Source organism: Electrophorus electricus, chromosome 23 (genome assembly GCF_041902795.1).
Source record: "Electrophorus electricus isolate QZ-2024a chromosome 23, ASM4190279v1, whole genome shotgun sequence".
NCBI classification, from domain to species: domain Eukaryota; kingdom Metazoa; phylum Chordata; class Actinopteri; order Gymnotiformes; family Gymnotidae; genus Electrophorus; species Electrophorus electricus.
Window position 1 is genome coordinate 11370001 of NC_137519.1, and position 14496 is coordinate 11384496.

General features: G+C 41.4%; 1 protein-coding gene across 1 annotated transcript in view; it reads left to right on the top strand.

The window, feature by feature from the left end:
* cd81a (CD81 molecule a) overlaps positions 1 to 13580 on the top strand; it is a 23986-nt gene extending 10406 nt beyond the window's left edge. Inside the window, exons 3-8 of the mRNA XM_027017658.3 lie at positions 8758 to 8855; positions 9099 to 9173; positions 9386 to 9502; positions 10639 to 10734; positions 10993 to 11076; positions 11289 to 13580. Coding sequence (XP_026873459.2) covers positions 8758 to 8855; positions 9099 to 9173; positions 9386 to 9502; positions 10639 to 10734; positions 10993 to 11076; positions 11289 to 11351 — 533 coding nt within the window. The 3' untranslated portion in view covers positions 11352 to 13580. The remainder of the gene's footprint in view (positions 1 to 8757; positions 8856 to 9098; positions 9174 to 9385; positions 9503 to 10638; positions 10735 to 10992; positions 11077 to 11288) is intronic.
* The last annotated feature ends 916 nt before the right edge of the window (positions 13581 to 14496 follow it).

Below are 14496 nucleotides of genomic sequence, written 5' to 3' on the forward strand. Positions count from 1 at the left end.
GGTCTGTTGAAAAATGTGTTTTCAAAAATGTTTTTAAATTACTTGGATGTGGTGTTACTATGAGAGATCTAGCCTATCTGCACACCAAGATTACTGTTGGTGCTCAGCATAATCATCTGAACTGATCTCAGAACTGAATCATTTTAAGAATTTGTATTGATCACCATGACAAAAATCACCATTTTCCCACATAATTGGGTTGGGAGATGTGATATGTGAAGTGTAAAATAACTCAGAAATTACTGTTTTTCAGCACAATTTTAAAAAAATAATAATAATTTATAGAAATTAGGGAGGGAAGTATTTGAGCAGAGTCTTCAGATTAATATTGGGGCATTTTCATTGAGGCACTTTCATTCATTTAATTTTTGTGTTACCCTACTGTCTCTCTCTCTGTCTTTTCTTTCTTTGATGGGAGGAATCTTAGAAGTATTTCCCTGAATGATTACACTTCCTCTCTTATGGAAACTTGTGCCTCCACACAGGAAAATGAGTCTTGTAAATTTTAGCCATGTAGCTAAAGGAGCAAGCTGCCATTGGTGACGAGAAAGGGACCAATCGGCAGCTTTAATCACATTGGGTTTGAATGTTCTTTCTTTCTGTTTCCCTCTCTTTATTGTGAATAAAGAGGGTAAGTTGAAAACTAATCCCGTCTATTTTCAGCAGCCTGAATTATCTCTATTGTGCATGTTTGGAAGAGAGGGATTTTTTTTCTTTGACAGGGCAGTTTGCTAGAGGGGCAGGCGAGAAAGAAAGACTTCTCTGAGGCTTTGGAAAATGTTAAATTCCCTTTGAGTCATCCAAGGTATTTCCTGAACATTTAAGTCTTGTCAGAAATGTGACTAACTGTGTGTGCAGTGGTGAGTCTCTTTGTATGTGAGGAGGACTGACCACAGAAAATCAGGGGTGACCTTGCAGGATTAACTATTTTAGTGGTCCTCTCAAGCAAAAAAAAGTAGATTTGTAAAATTGAAAAGGCAAAAATATTAGGTTTAGGGTTGTGTGTGTGTGTGTGTGTTCTACCAGTAAAGGTATACATATCTTGGGAGGAAAGCATTAGTCGCTGTTAACACCAAGCACTCATAGAGAAACAGCAGAAGGTATTAGCACAACCATAACACCAATATCTACTGAATACTAGTTTAACAGGGCCTTGACCTCATAACCTCTGGGGTCCATAAAGGGTCAGGGAGACACAGTGACTATTGTGGAGCCATGCGGGTGGCCATGCTGATGTCTGGGAACAGCTGAAGGTCTCACAGGAGCGTCACACTTGGCGGGTCCCAAATGACACGATGACAATTGCAGCATAGGAATAACAGAAAAATACTGAACAAATGCCATGAGAACACCTGTACTGCAACCAAAAAAATGTCAGTCCTCACAGGGACTGAAACCCCACAGTTTTACATTTGTACCAAATGTAAAAAGGCTTGAAAGTTCTGGCTTCTATCACAACACACCAGGCACCAAGCTAATGCATGTAATGGAAACATCAAAATGGCCATTAGATGACAGAAGGCCTTTAGAGACTCTTGGATGTTTTCGAGGTCTCTTGGTACTGGGTGGAGGTGGGCGGAGCATGTTCACATACAAGAGGAGTCTGCGGAGATCTACAGGGCTGTAGATCTTAATGCAGACATTACAGCCATCCTCATCTCGGTGCAGAGATCCAGGCTCACACCCAGCAGGCGGGCACACCCATCCCCACTCATTATGGCCTGTAACATGAGATAATTGCTGTGGACGTTAAGCCCATCAAACAGAGAGCATTGAAATGGCTCCAGGACAGGAGCTTGGCAAGCCTGAATCTGTGGGCTACTGAGCCAGTCACGATAGGCAGTCTGAATAACTAAATCATTTGTATTTCAAAAGAATTTGATTTCGCCATGTATACGGATTACACAAGAGCGTAAGATTCAGCAGGCACGAGCACACATCAGAATAACTTGCTGCAAGAGATGGCATGTAAACCTGATAAAAGGTGTGCAAATGAATGCACAAGAGCAAAATAATATGTGTTGTGTAATCACCCCAGGGACCACTGCGGTGGAGGGCACAGGAAAATACCTCGGTGGATCACCAAGGGATTTTCGGCTGCTATTTGCACAGTGATGAAATTATAGGGCTACACTGTAGCATGGTCTGAATCACCACCAAGGTTGGTTTCCATAGCAATGTCAACATGCAACATGTTTTCATCCGGTATAACAATCAAACACATTTACCAGCCATGTATGTTGCAGAAAATAAAAAGCAAAAATGTCTTGATGCAAAATTGTTTGGGTGTACTAGATCATCGTACATAAGCAAGTTTATGTGTGAGTATAGTTATAAGCCATATGAGGTAATGGTCTTGTAGGAGTGGCCGGGCAAAGGAGCTGACGGCCTGTGTGTCACGGGAGCAGGAGAAGGGCATGTGTCCAGAGACAGCTGCTGTGAAGTTTGATGTTGAAACAGGTGCTGGGCAGACATTTTCCTCAGCTGCCTCGCAGGAGCACACTCCGGGTCAGCTAAAGAAAGACCAGCTGCTCTGTTTAGCCATCGTGGCCCTGGTTAGCTTTAACCTCCTTCACACCAGTCATCACTGAATATCCTAAAATTGCTTAATGAGAATGCACATGCTGATGCTGACTGGATCAGACACAGTGCACCAGCAACATGGTCTCTGGAAAAGTGACTTAAATGATTTTTGTTTTAGATGATGACATAATGAGCCAGCATCCAATGAGCTCCTATTTGCTGTGCAGTTTTAATTTGGCAGTGTTTTACCACTGGTTGTCTTTTCTCTTCTCTGTAATTGGTATTCATGTGGTGGTGGTGGTGGTGGTGGTGGTGGTGGTGGTGTTTTTTGAAAATGAAATCCACAGCTGCTCAGTCATCTAGAAGTCTAACAATATTCCTAATAACCTTATTTTGTCAGGATAATGATAACATATCATATTGCCCATCACTACAGTGCCATCCCTAAGCGGTGTAATCAGCATGGTCATAAAGCAGGGTAAAGGAGAAAAATGTTGCATGACCTAGAAGACCAGAGGGAGCGCGATGCAGACGCACACACAGCCATCTCATCTCGCTCACAGTGGCTGTTAAGACAGTCATAGCCAGTCATGGGCTCGTAGGCCTCCCTTCCCTCGACTGTGACCTCAGAAGGAGGATCTCAGTTAGGGAAGATCTCAGTCAGGGAACACGCTACTTTGCACCGCATCGTATGCGGTCTTCCTCGACTGGAGAATGGCTCTGTAGTGCTTGGCCATGCGGGCTGGGGTGGTGTGACTCAATTACCTCTAATGAGAGGAGAGGAGATATATCCACAGAAAACAAATTACTTGAGTGGTTCTGCTTTCTTAATACATTGGCCCAGGATGAAGAAGAGCCTTTTGGTAGGGACAGCATTCCTGCTTCAGTCTAATAGGACTTTAGCATTGGGAGGACATTAGGACCTTGATATGGTTCACTGATTACTGAATATCTTAACGACAGTTTTAAGGACAGTTTATTTAATCTACATTCACAATTTTTTTTTTTTAACTCATAATTTTAACACTGTTTTTGTTGTTTATAGTTGAACCCACCAAAACAGCTGTATGTTATTATTTTGAAGAGGTGTTAATAACTGCCACTAGGGTCTTGCAAGTACAAAATACTTTATAAAGTGCCTTCATACAACACAGAAAAACACAAAGAGAAACATAAAACAAAATACCCTCCACAGAATATACATCTCTTGAGGGAGCTTTCAGTAAACCCAGAAATGTAATTGTTTGGCATTTTGTTTTGTGCTGCAGGATGGAACATGTAGGATATTACTGTAAGACCTGCCACTCATTAGGGTGTGTTGTACAAGAGTGAACCCATGTATATTTTAAGACACATTTAAGAAGGAAAGTTTAAAACCCCACCTAGTCTACAAGAACATCTAAAGAATCTAAAGCAGTTTACTAACATAGACCTTGGTAAACATAGGTGTTTCCCTGTTTGTTGTGAATATCTTCCAAGATGTTTCAATTTGCAAAGCTTCCCCAAGTCTGTTAATTTGTGAAATCTTCATTCTACATCACTGTAGCTATGTTAGAGAAGCCTGTGCTGTGGCGTTGTACTGACTAGATTTATGCAAGACAGGAAACGATATGTCGACAAAGTCACATAACAGAAGTCATAATTTCCCATTGATTTTATGGTTGCTGTATGTGTTAATGTTACTCACCTATAGTCTTTATATAGTTTATAGTCTTTACTATAGTTTATAGTCTTTAAAACACACCAACTCGTGTACACACCCACATACAGTCATGCTGTCCTATGTGAAAACTACCCACCCTCTAGGTTTTAACAGGAAGGAAGTTCATATAGTGCATCTCCCTGCATGCTTGTGTATGTAAGTTCAGCTTGTGCCACAGTGAGTTTCATGCTTGCATCCTGGAACACTGCCGTGTCTCCAGGGCCACCTCCTGGACTCAAACAGAGATGCCAGACACACAGAGCAAAATACAAGCAAGCAGAAATCAAAAACCTCTGTACATTCCCATGGCACTGCATGCAGGAGATGACAGAGCAGAGCTGTTCAGTTTCCCATGGCAGTGTCAACAAGGGGAAATGGGTTAATCCCTAGAAAACCCCAGAGAAAATTTACTGGAACTTTCATGTGTCAGGGTCTTGTGTGATGACTCATCAGTCAGAACAAAGAGGAAATTATAAAAGATAACTGTTGGCCATTTTATTAGAGCAAAATTTATACGAAGAACTTATACAAAAGTGATGATAAGCAAATAACTGCTGGCTTCTCTTGCACTCACCGGCACTGTGCAAAATGACCGTTGTGACAACCCAATGACAATAGTCTACCTGAGAATGTGTGACAGCCAAATTAACATAGTCTACCTGTTGATGTGTGATGGCCCTAACAGCTCACTGAATTGTCGCATCTTGAGTCATGCTTCATCTAGCTCTTGGAGATCTAAAGGATAGACTTCCTAAGAGCCAGAGGTCTAAGATGTCTTTTCAGTTAGTGGTGAGTAATGTCTACTGCAATATATTTGATCCCTGTCACGTTAAAATTCCATCAACACAAGCCACCGAGTCAAACCATCATCTTCATATTGGTTTTAATTGGAACCCAGAAGAGCAGCTAATGTATGTGCTCCCCTTTTAAAGGCCCAAAAGAGGGCTTGAGGTAATGAAAGGGAAAGTGCCTTTGTGGCCATCTGCCAAGCATGTAGACAAATACACCTATTAGACAACAGCCAAATGCGATGGATTTATGTGATCACTGTCAGGCTCTGTAAATTTCATTTCATTCATTTAGATTTTCGTCACGCTAATAGCTCGTCACATGTACAGTCCCCTTGACTGTTGGCTGTTTGGTGTAGAATATTCTCACTAAAGTTACCCTGCTATCTTGGTTCTGCTTGTCAAAGTATCAGTCCTGTCTAAGCAGTGGGGATCCCCCACATACCAAGCCTGGGGCTGAACCCTCCACACTTCTGCAGTGCATGCTTACTCATCAGGATTCGCATGTGACACGCCTCTGGGTAATAAAGTTAGGCTGAGTGCTTCCAGTGAGAAGCTAGAAGGATTCGCAGTCAAGGGTCAAGCCTGTTATGGTCAGCAGTGAAGTGGATGCGTTCCATGTTCTTCCTCACAGTTTCTTGCACTCTTTTTTTTCTCATCCTGTATCACTCTCTCTCTCTCACACACACACACATATACATCATCCTCAAACTCATTTAATAGGAAATGTATGCATATGTCAATATGTCCTCAGATCCACTTTCTCTCAATTTACCCACAACTCTCCCTCAGCAGATGAAGTCATGGAAATGTGTGGTAATGCGTGTTTTCTAAAATGACCGATGCCTTTATGCTAGCAGTGGGGCTACTGTAAATGACCATCTGTAAAATAGATTTGGCCTGACTATACTCAGCAGAAAAGAGAACAGGAAACAAAAACAGTGCAGACAGAAAGTGCCACTATGCTTAAATTATACCCAGCAAGGCTAAGGTCCTCAGGCTTGGAGTCACCAGCACAAATAGGATATAGCCTGCATGTAACTCTCAACAGGTCAACAGAAAGAAAGAAAACTTCTGAATTCTTCTAGGGGACCTAAGTGACAGCATCCTCATTTGTTCTCACTTGCCGAAGTGAGAACTGTGAACGGCATAGTGTCTAGCTTGTACATCAGTGTAGCATGGGTGGGCTTTTAAAACTCCCACTCGATACAAAGTAGTCTAAATACGATGGTAATTGTTTAAGGATGTAAAATCAGCATAGTGAATGGTTGCTCCTGCACTGAATGACCCACATGATAAAGGAAAGGTGTGGCCTTTAGCTGGGGGGAAATCCTCCCTCACCCCCTACACCTCCCTCCACTGGCAAAATAAATAAATCAACAAATTCTTACATTCTCTCTCTCTCTCTCTCTCTCTCTCTCTCTCTCTCTCTCACACACACACTCTCACACACTCTTTCCCCTGCTCCACAACACTTTCCAACAAGGTTCAACGTCAGCCCATCTGTTTGTGTTTAAAGTCTGCAGTGTGTGCTGTCTTTTCCTCTGCCTTTCTTTCTCTGTGTTTTTTTTTTACTCTTTTGCACTTTTCGTTCTGTTTCTTTCTACCCCCCTGGCGTCATACTGGCCCAGCATCTCTAATGCGACTCACTGGCCTTTATTTCATTAGTCTCCTTTTTTTTTTCCACACTTTGTTTTGCTGTGGCCATTCCGCTATGTGCCACGCCCTGCTCTCCCTCTCTCCCTCTCTCCCTTTCTCTCTCTCTCCCTCCTTATCTCTCTGCTTCCCACACTTGCTTTTTCTCTCCTCTAAGTGTTCTAATGTATAGCTTTTTTAATCAGTGGAGGGACTTGGTGTTCTCAGATTCATTCTTTCTCTCTCTCTCTCTCTCTGGCATAGGGCCAGGCATCTGCTCTTTGAATTAAACGGGAATAGCAGCTGCATTTGGCGTGTCAACTTTCTCTGCGAGCGCGCACACACACACACACACACACACACACACACACAGAGTACAGTGTGCAAGGCTATTGGGCGGGGCATTCCATGCGTACCCTTAAGAACACGCCCCTGTGCAGAATGCCTGTGGATTCCTTTGTTATGTGTACAGCTCGGCCAGAAGTGCCTCTTTCTTTTATTTAAACTCAGAACATCTCCGGAGTGGCTACTGTCCACTTTAACAAACAGTCATCTCAAGACATGTGAACCAGCAAGTGGGACAGTGCAGGGAAGAAAGTAGGTGGCAAGCCGCTTGCTCTGGGACGCTAACCTACATGAGAGAGCTGCAGCCAAGAACATATGAGATGGCGAGTGAGTCAGATGGTCAGAGAGAACGAGTAGACGGGGGCAAAGTGAGAAGGAGAAATGCGGCTGGTCCGCATTTTCCACCTGATCAGCATGCCGGTCACGGTGCGCTTGCCCGTTTTATGTCTGTCACAGGAAGTCCCGGGCTGACTGTGGTTCTTTGGGCCCGGTACTTGCCACCCCACACCCACTCACTCCATGGCGGGGAATTGATTTCCTAAAACAATCAGCGGTAATGGCCAGCGAGCACCATAGGGACGTTTGCAGTTCTTTTCAAACTGGGGGAGATGGGATCGAGTTAGTCCCCGGAGATGAACCGTTCCCTCGTCCTGAGAGCACGGTGGACATTATGGTTTAGATGGGAAAGTAAAAGCAAAAAGAGAAAAGGATGGAGAGATGAAGGATATCACAGTGATAAAAATATGATCAACGAAAAGACAACACCCCGGTGTCATCGAGGCCGAAACGACTTGTGTTACAGCGTTACAGGAACTTTCCTCAACATGCTTCACATATCCCTCCCGAGTTGCATTCGCATGACACTTGATGCTTGCAGACTGGGTTTGGGTATATGAGACAAAGAATGACTTCCTGCTCCCATCAGGCTGCGGAGAGCCTCGTTTAACATGAGCAGGGGCAGACTAGTCCACATAAAGGTGTTTAGTGCCCCTCCCCTCCTCTGGGCCCCTTATGTCAATCACACAGAACTGCACCTATCTGTTGGGGCTTCTCACTGTTTTTTTTTCCCCAGTTGCTGTTATGTGGGTGGGGTTTTTTTGTTGTTGTTTTTGCTTGTTTTTTAACTGCATGTATCATATCTCTCTGTCTCTCACTCTGTCTGTCTCCCCCCACCCTTTCTCTCTCACGCCCGCTCTCTCCCCTGCTCAACAAGGTCTCTGCCCTGGCAGAGTTGCCATGGTTACAGCAGTCAGCCAGTCAGGGCCTCTGCAGGATGTAAACAGGCAGGGAGATGTTGGGAGGGGATATTTAATTCGTCGATCCCCCACCCCCCACCCCCCCACCCCCGTCTAGTTTTTTTCCATAACTACCAACACATCACATTTCCTTCTTTCTTTCTGACCGTTTAGACACTTGTTACATAAAGACTGGTGAGATCCAAGGTTTTTATTTTTGGGAGATGAGATAATGGAAAGTGAAAGAGAAACGAGGCTATGGTAATCTTAATATGCTAAGCAAAGCCTCTCATTTTATTTCTTGGCGAATATTTTTATTGTAATTTAACTTGCTCACACCCTGACACCTGGTGGATAAAATGGAGTATTACATGTTCAGTACATATGTATGTACTGTATGCCAAACATAAAAGACTTTTAAGAGATTGCATTTTAATTTGCATTATATAATTTTATATAGATTAGTTTTAGTGTATATTTATGATATTCTTTTCATACGGAATGTTTTGTTGTTTTTAATGTTCTATAGGTGTCTATATCCTGATTGCTGTCGGTGCTGTGATGATGTTTGTTGGGTTCCTTGGTTGCTATGGTGCCATCCAGGAGTCGCAGTGCTTGCTTGGAACAGTGAGTCACTTGTCATCCATTCATCTCCCAGACCCATTTCTTGCGGTTTGATTCACTGTACTACTCGTTTGTTCACCTTTTAGAATGAAAACACTTGGCATTTGGATGTTCAAGTAGTCTGCACTACAGACTAGATTTAAGAATTCATCTGAAAGTTCACATCTAAGACACTATTCATACAACTCAGGACTCAGAAACAAAAAACAGAACACATTAATATTAGGACTTCTCTTCCTCCCATAGTTCTTTGCCTGCCTGGTTATGTTGTTTGCCTGCGAGGTTGCTGCCGGTATCTGGGGATTCATTCATAAGGACAAGGTAAGGGGGAACTATCCACCTACAGAGACACACAGACACATATTCCCACACATGCTTTATGTAATCAGGTACGTGGTTGGGCTTTGTCTGAGGCCCTTGTGCTGTCTGGGCAATGCTTTGCACTGCTGTTGCAAGTCCAGGTCTTGTCACACTTTTTTTTGGGGGGGGGGGGGAGTTCCTGCAGTCACCCATCAGCATTCTGTTCATTTCAGATTTCTAAAGAGATGATTACCTTCTACAATTCTGTGTACGATAAAGGCATGATGGAAGAAATAGACCAAGACAAGAAAAATGCAGCAGCTACTGTACTGAAGGCTTTCCATGAGACTGTAAGTTCCCCTCAACTGTTGCTTTAGCATTGATGTGGGTCGGAATAAAGCATGGGGTGGCATTCTAAAAGGGCTATACAGCACACAGGACCTTCAGGGTACAGAAGTTAATACAGAGGTTGAGACACTGTATTATAGTGTATAATAAATTGCATTTTGTTTAATTCCATGGCTAATCTCATGGGAATATCAAAATTATCATATTCACATGACCTCAGCTAAGGAAGCCTTAATAAGGATATCGAATTCCATTTTCACTGCATCATCAACAATAAATCAAGGGTGTGGGTGGCTTAAGCATAAAATATTAAATAGCTGTGAGCAAAGGTTTCATTTATGTTCATCATATCATATTATATATTTACACGTGTCTTCCATTCTTTGTATCAATTCAATCAACTGTAACTTGGCAGAGCTTTCATTTTCAGTATATGGGTGCAAGCCAAAGATCTAGACACAGGCTACAAAAAACTGCATAAATCCCATATTAAGCAAATGTATATAACTGTAAATTTAACCCTAGTAAAAATTTAAAAATGTAAAAAATAAAAAAAAAGATTACAGTAAATATCGGAGAAATCATGTAGTAAAAACTGTTGCTACTTTGTAAAAAGCAACATCAGTATAAGTATATGAACATTCACGTGTGTATTTCATTGTTCAAGCAAAATTGTGTTTAACATGCCAAGTAGTAGTTGGATATGTTTAATGTATCAGACATATTCTGACTGACTTTGAAAAAAACATGCTGCATGATTCCATGGAAACAGCCCATTTAGCAGAGCAGTGGAGACTTTGGATACTACATCTACGTAGCTGTTTGTACTTTGAAGGATAAAAAGTAGAAATGAAAATGACAAGGAATTGTGTATAACTTGTTTCTTAAATGTAAAATGATATGGTATGGTTTAACAAATGCTTACAAAGGTATCTCTGCATAGTTGCACAGCACCCACTGAAGCACGGTCTGATCTTCTCCACATGACCTAGCTTTTCACAAGAAACTGTTCAAAAGCTGTAAAAAAAAAAATCTAATTCAGAAGCTAAAGATGTCAATATATTATTTGCTGCTTCCTTTGTTTGGTTACGTTTCACTTTTGTGTCTGTGTATATGAAATGTGCTCTCTGTCTTTCAGTTGCATTGCTGTGGCAAAGGTACCTTTACCTTAGTGGCCACTAGCTGGCTAACCAATCTGTGTCCTGGGAAGAAAGACAACAACAACATTACACCGGTAAACTACTCATAAACATATAGTCCTTTCTGTTGCTAGGATAAATTGATGAAATTTCACACAATTTTCTGTCGTTTCTGGCTGCCTGTCTCAATTGATGTACTAGCTTACCTATTGAACAGAGACCATAACTGGACTGATTAACAGGAGTGTATTGTTTGACCACACAACTTGCTCAGTGCTCTTGTAATCCAGCTGGCACTGTACTGAGATGTGTATAAACTGGAATTAAAAATGACTTGTGGATTCTCTTTCCAGGACTGTCACTCCAAAATCACAGAGCTCTTCAATGAGAAGATCTACCTGATTGGTATCGCAGCCTTGGTTGTTGCTGTTATTATGGTGAGAGAATGTCATGGGTGTGTGTGGGAGAGAGAATGAGAGAGGAGAAAAAGAGAGAGAGAGAGAGAGAGAGAGAGAGAGAGAGAGAAAGAGAGCATTTTCTGTTTCAGACTATTTCAGGTTAATTTCAAGCTTGGTCATTGTAACGCATGCCTTCATTACTATTTAAAGGTGTCCAGTGCCATGGTCCTAGTTTTTCTCTCTTTCCCTAGATCTTTGAGATGATCTTCAGCATGGTGTTGTGCTGTGGTATTCGAAACAGCCCAGTGTACTGAAACCGCATTGGCTAAGGAGCCTGTGGACGTGTGGCTCTGGGAGACACCAGCCAATGAAGTGAAGGAAAGCTACTCTTAAGGGTTAACTTTGTATCTACCATAATAATGTAGTCAGTTTGTCTTATGGAACAAGGATGATTTTATTCCCTAGTGTCTTTTGTTTTGTTTTTTTTATTTTATTGTTGTTGCTATGATCCAGCCATGACTGTCCCTCTCTGCACTTTGTGTATGCTATGTACTATTGGCACCAACTGCTTGTTGATAATTATGCCCATGTACACAATGGCAGAATGTGACAGGTGACAATTACATGTGCTCACTCTCTCTCTCTCTCTCTCTCTCTCTCTCTCTCTCACACACACACACACACAAACAATTATACTTTAAAGTTAAAGGTGTAATGCTATTGCTTTTGTTTCTGTCATTTTCATACATTTGTACAAACAACCTGTATATACTGGCAGCCCTGAATGACTTTCCAGCATGGAGATCGTATTGAACAGACGCATTGACCTTCTTTTGCTGAATGCCTGTTTGTCTGTTTGCTCCTGAGAAGTGGACCACTAATAAACAGTTGTAGGGAGAGAAAGAGGTCAAAACGCGAAACGTAGTGGAACTAAGAATGTTGTGGTCTCTGTGCTTTCTCGGCTTCCTCTGTGCCATGGAATATGGGCCAGCCTACCGCCCGTCTCTGTAGCCATCGCGAGCATGTTTTAGGATCCCAGATGAATGTTCTTTAAACCTTTAAATGTCTCTGTGTGACTAACACACTAGCAGTGTCTTCTCCTTGCATGCTGTCTGCTTAGCACGGTTGGAAACCCCGGATTCTCTTGCTTAGCTCTTGCTCTGACTGCTGGGGTCCCTCTGCCTTGCGACCCCTGGCCACGGCCACATTCTGCCATGGTGAGGTCTTATAAACGCCTCTCAGCCTTATTAATATATTGTCCTACCCCATAAACACCTACACTGCATACCTAGAATGTCCTGTTGGTTCCTAGTGGAATTTCCTTTTTGTATGTTGTACAATATCTTCTCTAGCTATTTGCTAGAATGCTTTAGAAAAAGCATTAGAAAAAAAAGATGAAAAAGATGATAGTATTTTTTTTTTTCTCCAAAATTCTGATGGTGACTCCTCTTTGCCAAATCGAAAGTGCTGGGAGTTGCTTGAAAATCTCATAGCTGTAAAATCACTCTACTGAAAATACTGTAAGATTTTGGGGTGTATGTGCATGATGTGTTGAAGTGAAGTCCATTGGAAAGCTTTAGGTCCCTGATGCTTAGTCCTAGCCCCTGAATCCAAACCTGCTCTAGTTTTTAGTGACCATGGAATGTTTAGTTCCACTAATTGACCACTGTCATCACACCTAACTCCTAGATTGGAAACAGGTGCAGAAATGGGTCCTCAAGAATCATGGAATGAGTAACGTGGTTCTAATTCATCCAGGATTGGTTTTGACAAGCTCCAAGACAACCTCACTGTCATTTTTGGTACTAGCAGTTACTGCAATACCTCTACTATCCTCTAGGTGTCACCCAAAGGGTGTTCATTGACCCAGTTTTTCAAGCTCAAGGTCAAGCAATCATTATGGTGCCACTTTAAACATTTTCTGAAACAGGAAAGGTAATAACAGTAAAGTTATTAATGCTTCAGTGTGTTTGGGGAAAGTCTACCAACATCACAGGAGAAAATATACCTAAATGTTATTTAGTAAATGATTATGATGCACTTCTTCAATCATTTACATCTCACTTAAACCAACACATTCACATGCACACACACTATATATTTTGTTTTCCTACATGCAATCTGCAACTCTGTAATGTTAACACATAATGCCTATGCTAATATGCTGAAAACTGTCTTGTAATATGTACAGCAATATATTATTGTACTAATGACTATGTAAAGGCAATATATGCCTTTTTATTGTGATATCTTTTTTTTCCTGGTACTTTGTCTATGTAAGCAAAAAAGAGGACAGAGATTCCAGTTAAAGCTTTCCAGACACTGTGGGATCCTTAAAGGTCAATAGACTGACTAAAACATTAACTGGACAGTTTTGGATGAAAAACTGTTTTGGATGAAAAGAGCTGAAATCATGAATTGGTCATTATGATCTTTGCAGGACCCAGACTGGCAGCTCTCACTCAGATCTCTGGCCTGATTTACCACTCATCATTTTTGGTTCAGTTTTGTTGCAGAATACTAAATGTATTTTACAAATAATACCTCACCGTGTCATCTGTTTTTTTTTTTTTTGTGTGTGTGTCTGATCATTTAATGTCCATCACATATGATATATAAAGCCTAGACTAATAATTTTAACATCTTTTGGTGTTCAAAACAAGGTGGGAAATAGGATCGAATAATGGAGAATAAGACAACTAATGGGTGCTTTTCACGACCAAATTTCTTTAATAGTGCCTTATACAACCAACGTTGTATAAGTTCCATCCATTTGTGAACTGAACAGTATATCCATGGCCTGGGTAGTATATTCAGTAGTGCTTAATTTCCTTCTGTCCAGTGAGATCTATAAACGATTCACTTACTTTATACGGCACTGGTTAAAATAAACGTATTGCTATTTATTGATGCATTAATGGCATTTCTCTTGTACTACTTGGTCAGAAATCCCAAAAGACATTTATCTTTTTTTTAAAAAGTGTTTGCATTTAATGCTCTCACCATTTCAGAAAATAATCATAAATTTGGGCCTATCCTCAAAATTAAATTGAAAGGAATGAAATAATTCTGAGAATCTATGGCGTAAGCTTTATAAGGAACCCAAGTGACTCACTGCATGTGTGTGCTGGGTGTGTCTGGCCTAACAGTTGCATCCAGAAATCCACTCTTGAAGCAATTTTCCTCTCTTCTCCTTTTAAAGACACATGACAGAGCAGTTAGTCAATCCACTCTGCCTCTAAGGGTACAAGTGTGTAGTAAATAAGTAAACTTTTTCCATCACCATGAGATGGCTTTTCAGCAGAGCTTGACATCTTCCTCCACATCTCTCTCCTCCACTATTGTTATCTTCTGGGATTAATAAAGGAAGGAGTGTGACACGAGGTAAGATCTGGGTGGGTGTTGCAAAGGTCAGAACAGTTTCCTTTCAACCTACCGATTAAAAAAAAAACAATTCAG